Genomic DNA, 21661 nt, shown 5'->3' with positions numbered 1-21661 from the left:
GAATATGTGCTAAGTTGCTGACTCCTCACAGCTCCGACATCTAAAAGATTGCTTTGATACCATTTTCTGCCGCTGAATCATCAGATATGTAACTTGATTTCAATGTTATTTTTATTTCCAACAGGCGTTCATGTTCGAGTCGTCACTAAGCCTGGCCATAACCAAGTGGGGAGCAGAGACGTGTCAGAAACTAGACGCCAAGTATCACGAGTGCTGGCAGGCGCTCCCTAAACTCTTCTCGGATAAGATCAACATCTAGAATAAAGTTTCGCACAATAGTTTATAATAAAATGAGGTAGAGGATCTAGCTGACGAAAGGCATCCATCTTTATCTTAAGATATCTTATGCTTAAGCACTGATGGGATGGTTATCGCGTGATAATGGCATGACAGACGAAACGACTTTTTCACAACCTGTATAGAAATAGACCCGTTAATTGTTATAACTTATTACGTGTACTACAATGTAATAAGATTGTTGTTAGCAATTTTTTTTTATGAAACTTACATAACTGTAAAAAAATATAATGAGAATAATTTGGTCGTATTTTCAATTAGTATTTAGAGTCAGACCGTGAAAAGTCTGCAGCGATTTTGATAGCCCACGCAGTGCAAGTGTCATTTTAAACGTCAAACTTCTATGAAATCATGACGTATTAATAACACTTACACTGCGTGGGTTATCAAATCCGCTGCAGACTTTTCTTGGTGCGACTCTATATTATAAGTTAAATAATTGAGAAAAACTGTAGGCATTTTTTCTTGGTACTGTGCTTCTTGATCTTACTTGGGTACGTTTTAATCGATTTTAATTGAAAGAGAAACACTGAGAAATGTCAATATCAAATCAAATTAAGATCACATTTAGTTTGAATGCCTCTCCTGCACTTAGTGTGTATATGTCATAGGAATATAACGGTGTTGTAAATTATGTAAAATAAAATCCAGTTACATATTTCTTACTTTTATTCGTAATAATAGCGGAACTTAAAATTATCATCCATTACTGCATTAACATTATAAAACACCCTCATTCACTTGCGTCACCCGAGAAATGTACAGAGAACACAAATCTGAAGGAATCCTCCTAGTACGGATTAGTTAATAAATAAAATGAGATTTCGTGACGCGGTATCTTGGCGACGGTTTCATTTGTGTCTCCCAGGACCATATATATATTCCCTGATAGTATATTACTAAAAAGACCAGGAAGAAAACGATTGCGTGATAACTTGACTAGTGTTATAGATGGTTGGCCGCTAAAACATGGCTTAGTAACATCAGTCCTGCCAGGAATATAGTGCCGTTTTAATAGCAGGGAGATAAAACAATTATGGCAATTATTTCTTCTCAGGTATTTGTGGTAATGTACTATTATTAATTTTCTTTAGTTACAAAATTTAATGAACCACATTAAAACTTTTTAGACCGTATAGTCCGTTTTTTTTTAGCATTAGAAAGAACTTCAGCAGAAGTTCGCTTGTGGTTCTAAATCTGGCACTTTTAGCGGTAACAATTTGAAGTAAATTATATGTATTGACCATGCTACATTAGATAATTCAATAATTATTAACAATTAACGAGCCTGATAAAAACTGCACGCTTGCTTCTGCGGAGTTCTTTCTAATGCTAAAAAAAACGAACTATAGAGATTAGAATTCTGCGGAATTGTCGCAATCAATCCTCGCGCCTCTGATTAAATCAGTTTTCTCACATTTTCCAGATTATTCAATGATAAGCTTCTATTAAAACTAACGCTAACATGGATATTGCAGGTTAACTATGTGTACGTATTGTAAATATACTGTTTGATGTTTACGACGAATTAACACAACACACTGGTTTTAGGTCCATTTTAGGAGTAAAATCCTGTTCAGATACGGCAAAAATTGAAACGAGTCGAAATGAGCAACAGCTCAACAGCATGCATAAAGAACAACTACAAGAAAAATCGTTACATCTAACAAAAATTCTAAAAATGTAAAATGAAAAAATTAAATACGCTTAATATTTTAAACATGTACCAATTGCACTGCTAACATTTAAGGCCTGGTCACACCGGCTGCGTGTGCGTGACGTGCACGTGAGCGTGCCGCGTTGTAGTATACAGATCCTTATGAGAGACGGCACACCGCTTGCGTGACGTGTGCGTGTGCGGCTCCAACATTTTAGCGCACGCACACGCGCACGTCACGCACACGCAAGCCGGTGTGGCTCGGCCTTTAACTATGCGCTACATTCTGCAGAAACAACGTAAAATATACATGTCAATCGATAGTGGTATAACAACTTCTGTTACATTTTGAACTTTCTAGCTAAGACAGTTAAATTTTCAATTATTCTTTTAACCATTCACAATTTTTTTTTTTTGACTTCTTGAGTAACCGATAGGTACCCAACACAACGAACTTGCAAGCCGTTGTTAATATTAACTAGCTAACTAAACGAACTCTCTTATAGTTTCTAGTTTTTCGAAATCATTAATTTGGAACAGATTGTATATGACTAAATCAAAAGGAATCGAGAGACGTTTACGTCATTTGGATTAAATGTAGGAACAATGTTAAAACTTTCAATTCCCCTCGTCATATAAAAAAATGTGCGTGCTTTTGAATTAATTAAGAGACATAAAATTTCGTGCCCTTCATTTTCACAAAAATGCATGCTTATTTGGATGATTGATTGCGGCTGTGCGCACTGGCCACTCCTGACGGCTAGTCAACCTTAGCATTAAAACTTATAGATTCATCTGGTTTCAGCCACACAAAATTAACATATAGCCTGAATCCCGACGCACAAACGGATATAAATAAATAATTACATCGTTACACACAACAAATTTGTTTTTTTTTTCTCATTTTTTAAATACCCTAACATCTCATTTTAAAGATAACTAACATCTGACATTATGCGTTTTGCAAATTCATGTACATTCTTCTGATCAAACATTAAATTTTTTTGTCAGTTTTGATGTCAATTTTTGACCTCAAGTTGTAGCGCAGATTTGCATATATATTTTGCCCTCAACATACTTCGCAGTATTTGGCGAAATATAAGGCTTTTCTCGAGGCTGTATCCTCTGGTATTTTTTAAAATTCGATTTAGTGCATTTGTAATCGCAGTGGCTACATTTAAATGGCTTCACCCCAGTATGTATCCTCAAGTGTCTTTGTAAGTGTGACTTTTGGCTGCATTTGTAATCACAGTGGCTACACTAAAATGGCTTCGCCCCAGTATGTATCATCAGGTGTTGTTGTAAGTTTGACTTCTGACTGCATTTGTAATCACAGTGGCTACACTGAAGTGGCTTCGCCCCAGTATGTATCATCAGGTGTTGTTGTAAGTGTGACTTTTGGCTGCATTTGTAATCACAGTGGCTACACTGAAATGGTTTCCCCCCAGTATGTATCATCAGGTGTTGTTGTAAGTTTGACTTCTGACTGCATTTGTAATCACAGTGGCTACACTGAAGTGGCTTCGCCCCAGTATGTATCATCAGGTGTTGTTGTAAGTGTGACTTTTGGCTGCATTTGTAATCACAGTGGCTACACTGAAATGGCTTCCCCCCAGTATGTATCATCAGGTGTTGTTGTAAGTTTGACTTCTGACTGCATTTGTAATCACAGTGGCTACACTGAAGTGGCTTCGCCCCAGTATGTATCATCAGGTGTTGTTGTACGTTTGACTTCTGACTGCATTTGTAATCAGAGTGGCTACACTGAAATGGCTTCGCCCCAGTATGTATCATCAGGTGTTGTTGTAAGTGTGACTTTTGGCTGCATTTGTAATCACAGTGGCTACTATGAAATGGCTTTGCCCCAGAATGTATCAAGGTGTTGTTGTGTGACTTTTGGCTGCATTTGTAATGACAGTGGCTACACTGAAATGGCTTCGCCCCAGTATGTATCATCAGGTGTTGTTGTAAGTTTGACTTCTGACTGCATTTGTAATCACAGTAGCTACACTGAAAAGGCTTTTCGCCAGTATGTGTCCTTTCATGTCTTCGTAACATAGAACTAGCACTGCACTTATAGTCTCTTTTCTTTTGTTAATATCGCAAACGAAATGAGACATTAGCGAAGTATGTTGCGGGCTTTTAAGTTTGCTAGCACGACGTTGTGAACGATTTGCTTGCCCGTCTCGACAGCAAATAATTTTATTGAAACAAGTAAATTAAACTTTCAGTATCAACAGAACAACTTGGCATAAAAAGTGACAATGGACATGCCGCTGGTTAAATATTATACCAACTTTCTTATCCAAAATTATACTTGCATCAGTCTCACGCACTATCATCTCTCCTTACTTATCATCATCCTCTGACCATTCCTGTTTTCAAACATGTAGAACTAAATGTACAGTGGCATAGGTCCTAGGTACATCCAAAATAAGTTGCATAACGATTTCCAACTTATAATACTAGAATTTTCTTTGTATTATGAATTGTTAATGTTTATGTAACTCCCCTAGGTATATTCTACTACGCAAGACGGCAGTCAGTGCAACACGCAATTTTCTATTGATAAAATAACAGTTTGAGTGTTCCAGAAGGTTCACAAAGTCGCGCCGCAGAAGACACATTGAAACCAAAAATGTACCTTATCTGGTTGCGATAAGGTTCACATCGCGACTAGTGTGACGTAGATTATCCATGGTTGACGTTGACGCCGGACTCGAGCTCGGAGGCGGGCGTCTCGGGCTCCTCGTCGTTGTAGATGTTCTCCGCCATCTGCCATACCTGTACAATATACCAACATTTAAACTTTTGCTCGCCATTGTCATATAGAAATATCGCCGTATCTATGGTCACGACAGGCCGTTAGGCGTATTTAGTGTTCAATAGACACATTAAAAAAATGCTTGGGGAAATGGGGAGAAAGTGCTGAAGTCAAACTTATTTATAATATTTTGACTTATAAGTTACATTTACACAAAACACTATTCAATTAAAGTTTTGAACAATAAAAAGTAGATTGAAGATATGGAACCCTAAAAAGAAGTGTTGAAAATACCACTGAACTCATCTATATTTCCGAAGGCTCGTTTCGGGTTATTCGATCTAGAACGCAAAATGACTAGTGTAACATTTTGCCTTTAGCACTTTTAGTCTACATCGCGAACGGTCCAGAACGCAAAATGCCTACATAATTTTCCGTCGTTTTATCTTTACGTTAGCGATGTGCCGCGGGGCTCCTATTCTGTGCGGTTTGGCCTTCGGCCATTTGAAGATAACTAACGAACCTAACTTACCTGTGTGATATAAAAAAGTGGTCATTTTGCGTTCTAGGCCATTCGCGATGTAGACTAAAAGCAATATAAGCAAAATATTACACTAATCCTTTTGCGTTCTAGACCGCCCGCGACTATACCCTCGTTTCCTTAACACAAACTGGACCCGCTGTGCTCACCTGCATGATGTTGTCCTCGGACACGGAGCAGATGACCCAGGGCTCGTTGGGGTTCCAGGAGAAGTCGGAGATCTTGGCGGTGTGGCCGCCGTGGATGAACAGCAGCTCGGGCGGCCCGTCCTCCGCGTCGTCCGCCGTCTGCTCCTCGCCGATCTTCGACAGGTCCCATACATGCAGCCTGTCAAATGATTTTCTTTAATAACCATTGCAATTTGAGGATGTTGGAGCCTGCTATGCCACTGTTATTTGCTAAGCATTAGTTAAAAAGCAGCGGTTTCGCGGCTGTAATGCGCAAGCGGCGCGCAGGAACTGCCGCACGAAGCAAGGCTGGCTAAATTTCGGTGACAGCTAAACCTCTTTAATCAGTTAATCACATAAAGATTATCTCATTTGAACTAATCTCACAGACCATGCCCGCCATTTTGTACAGCGAGTTGCAATATTGCCTGGACACATTATGAAATACCTTCAAAAAGTGGCCATGCAACTTTGCAGCTGGGTGTACCTTTGAAATATAGTGACAATTGACAAGTTTTTTTTTTTTTTTTTTTTTTATTGAAAATAACATGGAAATATAAAATATGCGTACCACAATACAAAAATTCGCCAAACTGCGGAGCAGTTTGTTGGCGATGAGCTCGCTCTTTTTATAAGTACATCAAAAGCAGGTACATAATTTTGCACTGTCCTACCGTCCTAGCGTAGCCCTTTCTTACTATGTACCTATAGGTATATTACAAGTGAACATAGGATGACTTTGCTGGTGGCGCGGGCGCGGGACAGGAGTACAGCGGTGCTTAAAAACTACCTTAACGCTAATAAATATGTTTTTAACAACTTTTAAAAATACAGGTGGCTAGAGCCACTGTGACTATGTTGGTTTATCTTTAGTACACTCTGATACTAGCATACATTATAAGTACTTAGGTTCTTACTACTATTGTTTTATGGAGTTATCGAATTTTTCTAACAATATTTCTTTAAATTTTTCTTTTAAGGTACCTATTTTCAATTTAGGGTTACCTAGTAATATTGGATTCTCATTGTACATTTTGGGGATTAAGTATTCTTGGGTTCTCCGTCCATAATAGTTTTTTGCTGGAGGTTGATACAATTTTACTATTTTAGAAGATCGAGTTACATGTTTATATTTCTTTTGTACTTTAAAATCATGTCATACTGATGTTTATACCTATTCCTAGTGTTTCGTCCAACTAAATATTTAACTAATCTAATTTGAAGTTGTTTTATTTGATACAAATATGTTTTGAAGGTACGTCCATAGCAACTGAGTCCATAACTTAACAATGAGTCAGCGAGAGCATGATAAACAATGTGCAGGGTGCGTTTGTTAACTATTCTACTTAAATGATAAAATTGACCCAATACAGATCGTAATCTATTGCATACCTGATTAATGTGCAATTTCCAGTTAAAGTGTTTATCTATTAATAATCCTAAGTATCTGAAGCTGTCAACTAATTCTATTTTACTACATGTGCAATTATTTTTATTCCCGTGAAGGCATTCATAGGTATGTCCTGTAATACTAATATCTGTTGGAACTAATTTTTTTGCTTTTTTATTATACGGTGAAAAGATTCTCATACATTTAGTTTTGGTGGTATTCAATATTATTCCATTATCATGCGCCCACTTGGTAATGTTCTCAAAATCGTCCTGCACTTTGGCTACCAAGGGCAAGTGGATTATCTACAAACATGTAAAACACAAGATACTAAAGTACACCATGTGTTTACTAATGTTCAGCAGTGTTGCCGTCTGTACCTGCGATCGGTGCCACTGGAGGCGCGGAGGAGGGCGGTCTCGTTGTGCGTCGACCACTGCACCTGGAAGATCTCGTCCTTGTTCGACGCGAACGAGGGCAGCTGCACCTAATTTCTACACCTTATTTCAACGAGATAAGGTCTACTAATGATCAGTAGTGCTACTGTCCGTACCTGCGATCGGTGCCACTGGAGGCGAGAATGGTCTCGTTGTGCGGCGACCACTGCACCTGGAAGATCTCGTCCTTGTGCGACTCGAACGAGTGCAGCTTGAGTTTCAGGTTACGGAGGTCCCACAACGCCACCTGCGGATGAACGACGGTTACAATATGGTTCAATGTTGTGATACAAGGACAATGTGGAGTGGACTGGCATGTAAAATGTATGCGAAGAACGTCATGGGGGGAGAACTCTCGTATTTGTATAGGTACCACCGCCCACACTGTTAACTGTCCATCAGAGGACCTTATGCATTTTGTAATAAGGTCCACTGATGTACAGAGTGTTGCAGTTTATACGCTCAGACAGTCAGAAAGGAAGAGCTTCACTCTTTCTACTCCACCGACCTTCTGTAAGTGGAGTATGTGTACAAATGTAGAAGTTAAAAGTGATGAAAAATCTTCTAGATGGTCTTCTTTTATAGACAGATTTCTCCTTATTGACCTTATTCACTGTACAATTATTACTCAATGTTGAAAAAAGATAGGAATAACATTATTTGAGTGTCCATAATACCTATGCACAACATGAAAAACATATTGTGCGTGTTTAATATTAATTAATAATTCTCACTAAAATAACACGCAAATACCAAGACATCGAGAACATTAATTCATAAGCTTCACATTTAACTCTCAACGCTCGTGAAGCATTGCGTAATGATTTACAAGTATGTAGCTTAAAGAGACATCCCACACCAGCGTCTTCTGAGCGACAGCTTCTAATCAGCACTAGAGTTGACTAGATGCCGACGCTCGGAAAAGCTAGTCAGGTGGGTCTGCAATGGCGATAGAAATTACCGTTTTGTCAGCGCTGCCGGTGGCCAGGATGAACTCTGAGTAGGGGTTGAAGCTGAGACAGTTCACCTCGGCCGTGTGCGCGTCCACCGTGTGCGAGGGCTTCGAGGTATTGTTGGATCTGTGAGACACCAGCTCGGTTAGCACGTCTTAAGGCCCATTTAGACGGTGCGAGTTCACGCATGTGAGTTTCATTACATTGCAGTTTTTGATCGGTCGATTGAATTCGATGTAACCAACAGTCCGCAATGTAACTAAAAACGCATGCGAGTTCGCGCGCCGTCTAAATCAGTCCTTACGATAGGTTGTGAAGTGGCTAGCAGATCCTGGCTGTGAATCATTGTCATGCAGATATCACAGTGGCGTTCAAAAGTGCATGGATAGATTATGTAGACCGTAATGCCTTAATATTACGATGCCACGCAGTTTTGAACGCCATTGTACATTGGCGGCTGTTACTGATTTACCCCTTATAAACGCGCTACAAACCTCAATAAAATTAGCTCAATTTAATCGTTTGCCCTTATCTATCATTTTGACTTATGTAATTGTAAGAAAGGGATAAAACATAATTTAACTATCAGGTCCGTAAAGTTTTATGAATAAGGGGGTTAGTCTGTAACATTTTATACTCCTTAGGCTCCAGATTATTAATTAAAATTTTCTATTTGCCTAAGCATACTGTGTAAGCTAATAATGTGGTAGATAAGTAAGACACAAACACCTGATCATGCTAACCTTGAAATGGTGTTTATTAACAAAATGACAAGGATGAAAGTGGATTTATTTGTTATATGAGAACGAAATGATAATATGGTAAGTTAGACAATTAAATTGTCAATAAATATCTGACACATGCAATGAAATTGCTTACAAATGTACACACCAAAGTTAATATAGACATTTTATAACGGATTTGTGCAATTTTAGCATGTAAAAAGCTAGTTTTCGTGACATTTTTTTACTAACTCTGATGCATATTTTCAGCAATATAAAAAATTTTAAAACACACAAAACAAATGAAATGTTGATGTAGTAAACTTGGTAAGCGAAAGTGTAACATTAGATATTTACAAGAGATTGCGACCGCGCCCAACCAAATGAACACGCGGTTAAAATTTGAAATAAAAAGCTACACCACACGGCACAGCGTCAAATTTTCTCCACCAACCCAATGTAGTGATACAACATTCATTACAATAACCTGGTGTCCCAAATCATGAGCTTCTGGTCGTCGGCGACGGAGCCGAAGAGCGACTCGTGGAGCAGGTGCCACGCGACGTCCTCCACCACGGCCGTGTGTCCGGTGAACACGGATTTGGCCTCGATCACGCGCCCCTCCTTCGGGGTGGCGTTGATGTCCCACAGGCAGATTGTGTGATCGTCACTGTAAAGTTATGTATTGTTTATGCTTATGAACACAATCTTGTACATAAAACTGCAAGCTGTCGATCTGAAGCACACAATTATCATAACAGGCCTAATTTTCTCATAACATATAGAGTATCTGTGAGTGATACTGTGTAAACAAAAAAGATGATGATACAAGTATCAAGGAAAAGCCTCCTATTCTATAAGGCAGTGGTCGGCAACAAGCGGCCCGAGCGAACCGCGGTGGCCGCGAGCCACCCTGGCTATTTTGTATTTAATATTGTCAAACAACAATGTCTGATAAAGTCACTCATATTAACAAAAGTGCGGCCCGCGTCAACTTCCTTAACTACTATGTGGCCCTTGGCTGCTAAAAGGTTGCCGACCGCTGCTATAAGGGATACTCTGCAGTCAATAATTTTAGAGAAGTAATAGTTTTTGATAAATTAGAGGCCTGTGCACACCCGGTGCGTGTAGACGTGCACGTGCGCGTTGTAATATACAGTTCCTTATGAGAGACGACACAATGCTTGCGTGACGTGTGCGTGTGCGGCTCCAACAGTTTAGCGCAAAGTGCATGTCTACGCACACGCAACCGGTGTGGCCTGGCCTTTAATTGTTTTTACCTAGCAGAGAGGAGATATCCATTAAGTATAGGGTTCCATGACAATCCATAGCCTTCTTTTTGGTGCCCGCGCAATCTGAAAGCACAAATATACATTAGCCTCAGAACACCACCAGTGTGGAAATGTGTACACACACATTTCCACACTTTCCATTAGCACATTTTAGTTCCACATTTTTCATTACCAGAGCTCAGATAGATCCACACCATTGAAAGATGGTTAAAACATGGAAATATTCCTAGGTAACTTTAAATTGAATTCATCTTGTTACCACAGACATTTATTTTTTCAATAACCTGTTGAAGCTCCATTCATTACAATCTCAAAAACAGAAAAATGTTAAAGATGAGTACAAAATAGCAGCAACCACAGATTAATAATTACACAATATGGTAAATATTTTCATCCCTATATTTTAGAAATTTAGATAAATAAAATGTTATAATCATAGCCATTGTAATCATAGAACTTGGAGTTACTAGATAGCCTATACACATATACAAGATCAAGAACAAAAATCAAGTGAGTAATAATCAATCACCTAAGGTCTGGATGGCATTCTCCTGAAGGCTCAGGCTTGGAGGGGTGCTTGGTGTAGTCGAACACCAGCACGTCAGAGGAGGGGGTCTTGGTGGCGATCACGCAGGGGTTCTGGGGCATGTAGCGCGCCCTGTTCACCTCACCCTCGTGGTTTATCTTGATTTCTATGTCTATTTTACCTGATACTGAACCAAAGCCTCCAAATTCTGGAAAAGAGAAAGTAGTTAACTCCCTTTATGAAAACTTTTTTCTTAGTAAATCAGTTATATAGGGGTCATTCTAAGTTAAGAGGTATTAACGGTGTCCATGATACATATCCATACTTTTCTTAAACAATTTAAATAAATTATGGTAATTTCCCTTAAAAGATTGCATTTCCTCTATATACAGTCAATTTCAATTTATTAATTAATTCAGTTTTGTCACAATTGCACCTCAAACATGCAAAATGTCTCTCCCCTGGCCTGTCCCTTTGCAGGTTTTTCAATAAATCAGTAATTTTATCCAGATGTATTTCCCATAAATCCGTTAAATTTGATATACTTCATAAACTAAAACAAATATTGATTGTAATGTTATTAATAAAATCCTTTAAACTTTTCTTTTTCATAAAAAATATTTATGTTAAATTTTGTCCCCCAGATTCTATGTCTCCTACCCTGGCCATTATGTAAATGTAAAAATATTGGGTTTATAGCTTTAATTATTGCCATTTTAATCCTAATAGAAATGCATTTCATTCAATACTAATGACCAATCCTGCGACAGTCATCTTTTGGTTCCGATTGTCAGTCATTTTGATCATTGACCTCTTTACTTGACAATGTTGTTTTATGAAAGTGATATCTCCCCTGGTCAGTTTTATTTCAAAATTATTGATATAAATGCTTAATTGTATTTGTATATTTACTATAGTTTATGCATAGATTATATAAATACTTTAATCTTATTATTTACAATATATACTTGCACAATTATATCTGATTTGACATGAAAAAGTCACTCCCCTGGCGTCTTTCCCCTGGCGCATAATTTTCCAAAATGTACACTGGAGGTTTGAATTCTTGTTTAAATGAATCATTACACTTTAATTTGCTCGAATTTCTAAGACGGCTGGTCAAAATTTCGATTATGTTTGTTTTTAAAGAGATCAGGGGAGAGACCCTTCTCTCTTTATTACATAGAAAAAGTACGGTATCTCCCCTGGTGTCTTCTAAAATGGTAAAAAATTAAAAAAATGACTGATTAGCTTAAAAAGTAAAAAGAAAGAAGAAGAAAAAGTAGAAGAAGTTAGTAAGTAATATAAAAGAGTTGTTTCAATAAAAATATTGTATAATTAGATCAAAATACTAACATTTATGTTGTGCCACTTGTTCATACAAGCGATTACCTCTTAACTTAGAATGACCCATAGGGTAATTCAACAGTAACTGGCCACCCTAAACTAAAAATGAAAACAAATTCTATTCACCTTATAAACAGAATTAGTTTTAGAATTGAAAGCCACTGACGATTGTGACGAATGTAGAATGAGTGACGAAAGCAGAATAGGACTAATTTAAGAACTTGACGAAAAGCGAATGGGACGACACAAGACGATATCAGTTAAAGGTAGCTAGTTATTGAAAGCCGGCCAGTTATTGAAACCTTGTACTAAAATAAATTCTGTTTATAGGTGAATAGAATTCATTTTTAGTTTAGGGTGGCCCCTGTGGCCAGTTATTGAGCGGTGGCCAGTTACAGGCGAATTACCTTAGGTAGAGGCAGTCTTATCATGTGCATAACATGTCACGGACATTATGGCACAGTATGTTTTGGGTACAAGTAATTAAAAGACCCAAGGGGTCATCCATTAATTACGTCACACGAATTTCTAGGTTTTTTGACCCCTCCCCCCCTCCTTGTCACACTTGGTCACATTTGGCAAACCGGGAGGGGTAGTGTGACGTCACATTTTTTCTACGAAATCGCCAATTCGAATTAAGTAAGTACCTAAGTATTATTAATATTTTATCAAAATATTTTTGACAATATAAATATTAGTAATTTTATAACCCAAAACTGCTTAGGAAAGAAAATTAAACGAATAAAAACGATTATCGTTTTAAAAACTTGTTATTTAAATGTACAGCGAATAAAATAATTTAAATAAATTTTCGGTTAGTGATGAAGTTAAAGTGACGTCACAAAGTTTGTGCCTCCCCCCTCCTCCATGTCACAATATGTCACATTTTCTTGACCCCCTCCCTCCCCCTAAACGTGTGATGTAATTAATGGATGACCCCCAATTAGTGATTTACATATTATTAGCGTCAACTTAACTGACAGCCATAATATACACAGTACTTAACCCCTTACTGCAAGTCATAAAAAAATGTTTAAATTTGAACTTTAATAATAGCTGTAAATAGAGTTGAATTAACTGCCATATAAGTCAGATAATCAATTCAAAATTTTGAACAAAACAGCTGCTGCATTGCTGTAAAGCTGCAGTCCTCTACAGGTGGCCTGCGAACCTCTCACTTGCAGCCCGCGAGCCCCCAGGCTATTCTGTATGTAATGTTGTCAAACGACAATGTCTGATAAAGTAACACATATTAACAAAGTGCAGCCTGTGCAACTTTGTTAACTACTATGTGGCCCTTTGCTGCTAAAAGGTTGCCGACCGCTGCTGTATAGTGAGTATGAGAGGTTGATGAACATCTTGTTAAGGGCACTTACCTCCTTTATCATTATCATAGTGACTGGCGTCAAACTGAGCATCTTCGTTGGGGAGCTGAACACTTGCTATGAGGAGATGGTTCTGTTCATCTGATGTGTGGGTACCAAGGATTAATCTGAAAAATATGGTCATTTATATCTTGTCACTATTAAGTATTATTGTGGTATTCCACAAAATATCACCGCTAAATTCCAAGGAAGGCCTCCGTTTTCAACGCGCGAACATTTTAGGGGGGAAAGTGAACAAAGGAATGTCAATAACCTTTAGCGTGATATGAGGACGTAAGTCAAGTAAAGATACCTGTGCACCGAGTAGTCTTTGCCCTCCGGCCGGGTCACGTCCGGCAGCCACTGCGCGGTCAGCGACGGCCACTCCAGAGCGTGTGTCATCACCAGGTCGTACAGGAACGGTGTGTTCTTCTTCCAAATCTTGTACTCCTCGTTGATGACGCGCTCCTCCACCGCATCGTCGAACGTTTCTATGAACGAACACCGATTACACTCACATAAAGCACTTTCGATAACCAACAAATTGAAAGAAAGCTGTCAGACACAACGGCCACAAGAACATCTCGGGATAATGAGTGCATAACAATTACCTCCGTCGCCTTTATCTCCCATTTTACGATTTTGGTCTTCTATTTTTCACTTTTAACTTACAGCAACGATTTTAACGCAATTTTTCAGAAAATACCGGCCTCGCAAAGGCGCCAAACAACAATCCTTGGCGTTGTTCTGTTCGGAAGACAGAACACAAACTTCCGGAGTCAGGTAGCAGAAAAAAATATTTATTTTTTTAATATTTTTAAATTACAACATTTTATCAATAGTTACTAAAAGTAAATAGTTTAAATTTTATTTTAGTTTATATTTTATTAATAATTATTATTTGTATGAGGTAAATAAACAATAAAAAAATTGCATGACCGGAAGCGCATTGTATAATTTGTTGCCATCATCAAAAGCCTTAAATTTATATAAATACTAACACATATGTAATTATTAATTTCATATTTAATATAAATTATACTATAATCACGCAAAATTTTCGACATTATGATATATAAATGCTAATGTAATATATTAATATCATATATGTGACGTTCCACGAGAAAAGGTACCTTATGAGGGTTTCTAGTTTCGGAGATATGAAATGTTTTGTAAAGAGGTGAAAAAATGCTCAATTTTTTTTAAATGTGTGATCTGAAACCTTGATGCGTAACGTTTGTTTACCTGTTTTTATTTTTGTTATAAGTTAGTTATAAGCCTAGTAATGTCGTCTCAGAGTTTAGTCGAAAAGGTACCTTATGGAAAAAAGATTGAAAATTCCCAAAAAAACTAGTCAATACGGGAAAAGAAGTTTGGTAGAGAACTGTATTAGCATTCTGCAAAACTAATTTGATAATTTCAGTTCTGGTTGGGGCGCCTAGCAAATATTATAACCGTACATCGACCGACATTACAAATCCAAGTAGCCTGCTATTATACCAAAGTTACTCTCGTCAAGTCTTTCTTAACTAGAATAATCTTCATTTGGTTTGGTCGCATGCAATAAATCAGCCATTGGTTTGCTGAAAAATGCCAATACCCGACGCATTACCTTATGGAATATCTGAGGTCATTGAACCTCAATGCCGCTTGTCTTCAATGGCAACCAAAATATATTATTAATAAGAAATAGACTATTTTATACCATCTTTACCCCAAAATATTATTAGTTTATCCTAACTGTTCCATCATCATCATGCCTCATCATGTAACTTAACCACAAGGTACCTTTTCATTACATACAAATTATTGGTCTTTTTTAAGATTATTATGACGAAGAACTAATTAAATTTGTGGCAGTTTAATGTAAATTAATATTTTCTATTCATAAAAGATAAACTTCAATGTGATTGATGTTTTGTAGTGATGTATTATTAGATTTATTTCCATAAGGTACCTTTTCGTAAATGTATGGAGCAAATACTGTAATTGTTATGTTAGTTTAAAGTGGCATAAGGGGTTAAATATAGTATTTAGTTGGGGTTTTAGGATTTATTTCATTTGAATGATAGAATTTCTTTCATATGTGCTCAGAAAAATTGATTGTTTGTTACATTAAAAGTAAAAATATTCAATTTTCTGATTTTATATGAAAAAGTCAGAAAATACATTTTCACCTCTAAATCGGTATTGCTTTTTGCTTAAACTGTCTCTCAGTGTCGTTTTCTAATAGATACAATTTAAATCTTGAGAGCTCATTGCAATCAATCGTGAAAATGAAATAAAACTTTATTTTCAAGAGATTGGTTAGTATACACATAAATCAGTCGATATCAAAGGTTTCTATTTGCATTACAGAACAAGTCGCAACATTTTTTTAATCTCAGATATATAAGGTATTATTATTTGTAGTCAACTATGTAACGTACTTCAGGAACATAGTTTTTTAGGCGGCTAAACTTAAAACTTCTCTATTGTAAAGTTGCTCATTTCACAACATTATTTTAAAAAAATCATATCTCTGTAACTACGCAATTTAGAAGGTTGATCTTTTGTGTAATCGATAGCTTATTTATTGTAGATTACTGGGGTATGCATAACTCCATACCCGCCATAAGGTACCTTTGCCCGTGGGACGTCACATATAATAGTTGTAATGACAGTTACATTATAGCATGGCAACAATTTTTTAACTGTCAAATTGTGAACATGGCTGATGCAGCAGCAGCCCGTAGGGAAGCCCGGAGAAGGAAAATATTAGAAAATTCTCATAACAGGCTTCAACGTATATCCGGAAAATGCGAAGAACCGATTCCAAAAGGTACTAGTTTCTATTATAACATTATTAGTTTTTGTGCGTAATTAAAGATTACAATGTAATGCCTATTATTGTTTTGTTGCAGAATCATCTTTTCAGACCATACTTCCAGACGTAAGTTACGAAGTTCCAGCAATATCAAGCAGTGCCACAACTACTAGGAGCAACAGTTCTCTCAATAATGGTGTCGTGGTTCAGGCACCACCAGTGGCGGTGTCGACACCGAGTCCTATTTATGAAGCGGACGCGGCAGGCGACAGTTTAACCGACGTAGCCAATGACTTGGCAGCTTTAATGTCGCCAGGATCACAACCAGCAAACACTCAACAAGTGTCTCTTTTGGAAAAACTAGTACTGTATAAGTATGATGTAGTGCTAGTGTCTTTGCTTGTCCAACTTCTGTACGGTTTCTCATTGTTGACATTTGATGAGACATATTTTTTCTTGCCCTTGGTGGTTTACGTCGTTACTAAGATGATATGGTTTCCAGCACCAAGCAGTTCCAACTTTGCTAACGCTTTACTTCTCTTAAATGGAATATCAGTGCAAAGAGTGGAACGAATTATGTCCGTGATGCGCTGGGTGAGCATGTTTTCTCAGGATGTCTGTGTGTACCTTTTTACCACGATTTGTATGCAGGCCCTTAGTCACACTATCACAGATTCTTTAATCACATAGTAGAAATTGACATTTATAATTTTCCTGTTAAATTTTGGGCATATTATTGACTGAACAGTTCTAACATTAGCATTTAATAAATAGAAATGTTCCAGAATTTTGATTGCTTGTGCCTTTATACATAAGTGAGAATTTGTGACATGTGTGCGTTTTAGTCACATATTGCCATTTTAGTTTAATTAGGACAATATTGTACATAGTAAATGACAAACATTCTTGTTACATTATTTGTAAATTTCATTTTGCTCAATTATTTTTTCTTTTGTCTACACTACACTAATGCATTTAAAATATTGTATTTTTTATACTTATTATAATTACAATTATACTCTGATATATTTATTATGAACATACCTATGAATTACTAATGTTTGGAGGCCAAATTAGCAACTTGTAATGCAAATCACATCTAGGCTAGTATACCTGCTCATCTCATTTCATAACATTGTAATGTCATGTCAATGAGCTTGGTTATACTAGCTTTCCAATATCATAAACTATTTTCATATCTTGAATGCAGAGGTGAAATGATTTGTAAATAATTAAGTTCGGCCTGAATTGATTGATGGCTTAACACTGACTACCGAGAACCCGCCTGGTAGGTACTCGTAATGTTTGCTCGCCCAGAGGGTTGTTTTGTACGCGGATATAGACGACCGGTTTCTGGGGTAGTGCGCCGTTTTTTGCCCGGTTGCGAAAGTGTTAACTGTTATCAATTGTAATTGCCAGTTTTGTTCCAATTTTGATGTATGTAACATTAAACTATTTGGTAATAGCAATAATAATCAATTTGGAAATATTTAATATGATGGCAGTTTGTGACTGTAGTGGGAATGGGACATAAAATATGCATCTATTGCGACAGAAAGTTCATTATAACTTACTGGTTACTTTCTGTCTGTACAATGTCAATGTAGTTTTGTTGGTGTTTATAATAACATTAATAACTGCTTATTAATACTTCTTCAGGATCAGGACTTTACTCTTCAGGATCAAAAATTACTATTTGATACCTAATTCACTAGTATAGAAGGTTTGACAACAAAGAATTAAGCTGAACTTTTAATGTACAAATTAAAAAGTAAAGGAAGTTACAGAAGGGTTTCTGTAACTACTGTATGTACGTCTGTGTGACGAAGCCTTAACTGTATCAATTACAAGGTTGTAATTGATACAATCACAGGCGCATTTTCCGGATGCGCCTGTGTGACGGAACCTTTAAGTATAATTAATTTTACAATGCCTTTTATTTTTATTACTTGACACTTTAAAAGCCAATATTAGCATTCAGCAGTATATTTTGATAGCCTGTTATTGGTATGTACTATTACTGCATTTCTTATATTATACATTAGGTACAGTAAGAAGCAAAAGTTAATATTCCACCGGTCAGCTTAATTCAAGTTGTACTAAAAAGGTCAAACAATAAAAAAGTATTTATTTTAATATTTTGTAATGCATCTTTAAAAATAAAATATTTGTAATATTTCGATTGCATTTTTACTTGAAAAGGTGGTTCCAATCCATATTCACCATTTTTCAATCATTTCCATGCTCTTATTGTCACCCAGAGTGCAGCTGAAAGAGACAAGTGTTTTTGTAGCAATAGGGTATATCGCTAATAACCGACCAGCATAACTAAGAGAACGGAATTAGGTATACTTAGTAACTGTTTCCAATAAATTGCACCTTTATTAGAATATTAACCCGTCAAACGCCCACCATACAACAAATTGATGCAAAGCAATTTGATCCATATAGATCTGTAGATTTCTGTAGTAACACACGTCTGATGCTGAGTCGCTACGACCAAGTACATACGACCCAAATTGAGTTAGTATCACACGTGTGATATTAGGGCGCTCCACGGGTTAGTACTATTATTCTTTCTTATGGCTGTTTCTTTTACCTTTATGTAGATTCTTGTTATAGCTACGTGTTTATTAAGTTTAAGTACTATTTTTTATTCTGCTTAAAATGTAACAAACTATAATGAAAAAAAAATACCAAAGAAACTATATACACATATATTTATGAAAACAACATACAGATGAAGGTAATCTACAATGAGAAAACTATATAAATGCTAACTTAACCCGTGGAGCGCCCCAGAATTACTGTAGTATGGAACTCCTATATTAGTTACCAGCACACGTGTGATAGTAGGGAGCTCCACGGGTTAATCAACACTACTGGTCTAAGATCCAGTATATTAGGAAAAAATCATAAAACATGATTTTGATTAGGACTAGGCAACTAAAATTTAAAGAACTTCTTAATGCTACCCATGATAGTCTTACTTGGCTCCTTGTCCTTGCTATCAGGCTTATTTTGATTAGAATGTATATGGCTGTCACCCGTGCTCCGTAACTCTTCTGACTCTGGCTTGTTAATACTTTCCTGTTCCATTTTCGATACTGGAGTTGACTCTATTATAAGCGGTTTTTTACGTTGTGTATCAGATTTACTGTCTTCTCTTAAGACATCTATTTTTTCTGTGAAATTCAAGTCAGTCAAGTCATCGGAGCACCCGAGTTCCTATTGTGATTTCTTGGCACTCGCTGGCTTCTTTTCTCGTGCAGGCTTGGTACGCACAAGGTCTGAGCGTCCTTGTGAAATCATTTTCAACTCCCATGCTTCCAAGTCTTTTCTGAAAATCAAGAGAGCAATTTTCAAGCTATTGAAAAATTTTACTATTGAAACTCATTATACTATTACTTATTTCTATCCAAAATACACACACACTACACTCATATTTTACAATAAAGTTAAAGAAAAATCACCTGTATTTATTCATAAGTTCCGCTGCTTGCTTTTCAAACTTAGCCTTTTCACTTTCTGGCAATTTCTGCCAATCAACTTTTGCTTTCTCTTGATATTCCTTCATTTGTTTGCCCTTGAATGAATCTTTTCTAGACTGGATGTATAGAAAATAGGAAGACATTGGTTTCTTTGGCTTTCCTAACTCTTTGTATTCCTGAAAAATATTTAAACATGAATTAATTGATCAATACTCCTCTCCACATAAGTACCTAAGTAAATAAAGCTGGAAGACACAAATGACATGATGCATACTTGCAGAGTGAGTTAAATTGTAGTTGTTGTAGTTGTAACAAAACAGTGGTAGAGTCAGACAAAGAAAAGTCTGCAGCAATTTTGATAGCACATGCAGTGCACATGTTATTCATAAATCATAATTTCAACAGAACTTTGATGTTTCTCACTCGCACTGTGTGCGCTAACAAAAATGCTGCAGACTATTCTTGGTCTAACTCTACCTTTAATTTGTTTATCAAGTTTAACAGTCATTCATGCTTCAACTTTTAACTGTTTTTGCTCTAATACACACTACTACCATCTTCTGTGTCACATAGATTGCAGGAGTTAACTTACAGCTTTCAATTTCCTCTTTTCCTTGGCAGCTGCCATTTCCTCCTTCACCCGCTGGATGTCAGCCTTCTGCTCGTCAGTCAATGAAGACTCGTACATAGCTTTTATTTTCTTATAATCTTCCAAGTCTTTCTCATATTCTTTCGTCATTTGAGCCTTAGTCTGTAAATTGCAAATTACAGTTGCAAATTTATATGCTCTTGACAATGTTTTTCAACATTAATGGAATGATGGTACAAAATCTTACAGGAAATTAATAGATACTATATTATTATTGTACAATGCTGGTGGTCAGTTGACAAAAACCATTCAGACTTTCTTGGTTATATGTACTACATATATGTACATATTATACTGTGGTACTATAACCATATAGCAACCAGATTTCTTTATTTTTGAACACAGATTACAACAGTTTTAATGAGTATCCTAGATATAAGAGCGCCAAAGAAAGTCGCCAGTAGCCCTATCTAGCATACGAGACAACCTACCAAGGATAAATATAAGTTTTAGCACTCTGAAGATTAGTTGCAATCGTACAAGTACCAGTTACCTCTAAATCTAATTGTTGCCAATGCTTGGAGCTCCACGCGATTGCTTCCTTGGAAGTAATACCGGGGTTCTTGGCTAGGAGCGCCGGTCTCATTTGTGTCATAAACTTGAAAAACGGAGTTAGAGGCCGCTTTGGTCTCTCTATGCCTAGTTTTTGTTCTGCTGACTTCTTCGTGTAGTTGCATAGTTGCACTTGATTTACCCAACTAGTTCTGAAATGATAGAAGGGCTATGTAACATTGGCACGTAATTTACTGATTTGATTCACAAATTGAAGAGACAAACTAAATAAATAAAGACGAGACTTGGAAGCGTCATAACCTCTACTCACTCACCTTCCTTGCAGAACACATTTGTAACTGCTTATTGTTAAATTACTCAAACGACATAGTTGAGTTATTGAAGACATCTTATACTTAATAAAAGAAGCCTTTTATTATTAATTATCACATAAAACAAAGTATTTTAGAAACGCGCCAGGCCCCCTTTCTATGCGATTCAAAATGTCAAACAAAACAAACCATAGACATTTTCTGTTTCATTCGTTGATAAAGCTTTTGGGGCAAAGGAGGAGGCGGATGCAGCCAACTTGACCATAGACAAGCCAAATTTGGTACATCTCTCTCTGCTTGCCTCTCTTTGTAACTATACTCGGTCAAGCAAATCTTGTCAGTAGAAAAAGGCGCGAAATTCTAATTTTCTATGGGACGATTACCTTTCGCGCCAATTTTTTTTTAAATTTCCCGCCTTTTTCTACTGACAAGAT

General features: G+C 36.9%; 5 protein-coding genes across 6 annotated transcripts in view; 2 read left to right on the top strand and 3 right to left on the bottom strand.

The window, feature by feature from the left end:
* The window catches only part of LOC134672962 (homogentisate 1,2-dioxygenase), a 28286-nt gene extending 27329 nt beyond the window's left edge, over positions 1–957 (top strand). The window contains exon 10 of the mRNA XM_063530913.1: positions 125–957. Coding sequence (XP_063386983.1) covers positions 125–259 — 135 coding nt within the window. The 3' untranslated portion in view covers positions 260–957. The remainder of the gene's footprint in view (positions 1–124) is intronic.
* The window catches only part of LOC134672966 (mitochondrial carrier protein Rim2), a 317464-nt gene that overhangs the window by 12517 nt on the left and 283286 nt on the right, over positions 1–21661 (bottom strand). The window lies entirely within an intron of this gene.
* Positions 949–14240, bottom strand: LOC134672963 (chromatin assembly factor 1 p55 subunit). 2 transcript variants are annotated; one of them, XM_063530914.1, is made up of 10 exons: positions 14069–14240; positions 13771–13948; positions 13470–13585; positions 10750–10954; positions 10209–10283; positions 9410–9598; positions 8215–8332; positions 7370–7500; positions 5409–5586; positions 949–4738 (listed from the first exon to the last, which is right to left on the bottom strand). In XM_063530914.1, exons 1-10 carry the CDS (start codon positions 14088–14090, stop codon positions 4646–4648), a joined length of 1305 nt encoding a protein of 434 aa, XP_063386984.1. In that variant the 5' UTR covers positions 14091–14240; the 3' UTR covers positions 949–4645. The 2 variants fall into 2 exon arrangements, with proteins under 2 accessions (XP_063386984.1, XP_063386985.1); XM_063530915.1 differs by having other exon boundaries at positions 9416–9598; positions 14069–14239.
* Positions 16132–18442, top strand: LOC134672974 (uncharacterized). The gene is made up of 2 exons (XM_063530932.1): positions 16132–16278; positions 16361–18442. The coding sequence occupies exons 1-2, from the start codon at positions 16167–16169 to the stop codon at positions 16951–16953; spliced, it is 705 nt and encodes a 234-aa protein (XP_063387002.1). The 5' UTR covers positions 16132–16166; the 3' UTR covers positions 16954–18442.
* On the bottom strand, positions 18390–21400 carry LOC134672973 (transcription factor A, mitochondrial). The gene is made up of 6 exons (XM_063530931.1): positions 21231–21400; positions 20897–21107; positions 20347–20505; positions 19737–19930; positions 19254–19603; positions 18390–18531 (listed from the first exon to the last, which is right to left on the bottom strand). Exons 1-5 carry the CDS (start codon positions 21302–21304, stop codon positions 19492–19494), a joined length of 750 nt encoding a protein of 249 aa, XP_063387001.1. The 5' UTR covers positions 21305–21400; the 3' UTR covers positions 18390–18531; positions 19254–19491.

The sequence above is a fragment of the Cydia fagiglandana genome, chromosome 17 (genome assembly GCF_963556715.1).
Source record: "Cydia fagiglandana chromosome 17, ilCydFagi1.1, whole genome shotgun sequence".
Lineage (NCBI taxonomy): Eukaryota > Metazoa > Arthropoda > Insecta > Lepidoptera > Tortricidae > Cydia > Cydia fagiglandana.
This window is presented reverse-complemented; position numbering and strand designations above follow the sequence as displayed.

Excerpts from the sequence above, each read along its gene's own strand:
- LOC134672963 (XM_063530914.1), bottom strand. The coding sequence starts at position 14,090 with ATGGGAGATAAAGGCGACGGAG. Across the intron at positions 13,949-14,068 it reads GGGAGATAAAGGCGACGGAG|AAACGTTCGACGATGCGGTG; the intron begins GTAATTGTTATG and ends GTTCGTTCATAG. Across the intron at positions 7,501-8,214 it reads CCGGCAGCGCTGACAAAACG|GTGGCGTTGTGGGACCTCCG; the intron begins GTAATTTCTATC and ends GTTCATCCGCAG.
- LOC134672974 (XM_063530932.1), top strand. The coding sequence starts at position 16,167 with ATGGCTGATGCAGCAGCAGCCCGTAGGGAAGCCCGGAGAAGGAAAATA. Across the intron at positions 16,279-16,360 it reads CGAAGAACCGATTCCAAAAG|AATCATCTTTTCAGACCATA; the intron begins GTACTAGTTTCT and ends GTTTTGTTGCAG.
- LOC134672973 (XM_063530931.1), bottom strand. The coding sequence starts at position 21,304 with ATGTCTTCAATAACTCAACTATGTCGTTTGAGTAATTTAACAATAAGC. Across the intron at positions 21,108-21,230 it reads AAATGTGTTCTGCAAGGAAG|AACTAGTTGGGTAAATCAAG; the intron begins GTGAGTGAGTAG and ends CTATCATTTCAG. Across the intron at positions 19,604-19,736 it reads GAACTTATGAATAAATACAG|AAAAGACTTGGAAGCATGGG; the intron begins GTGATTTTTCTT and ends CTTGATTTTCAG.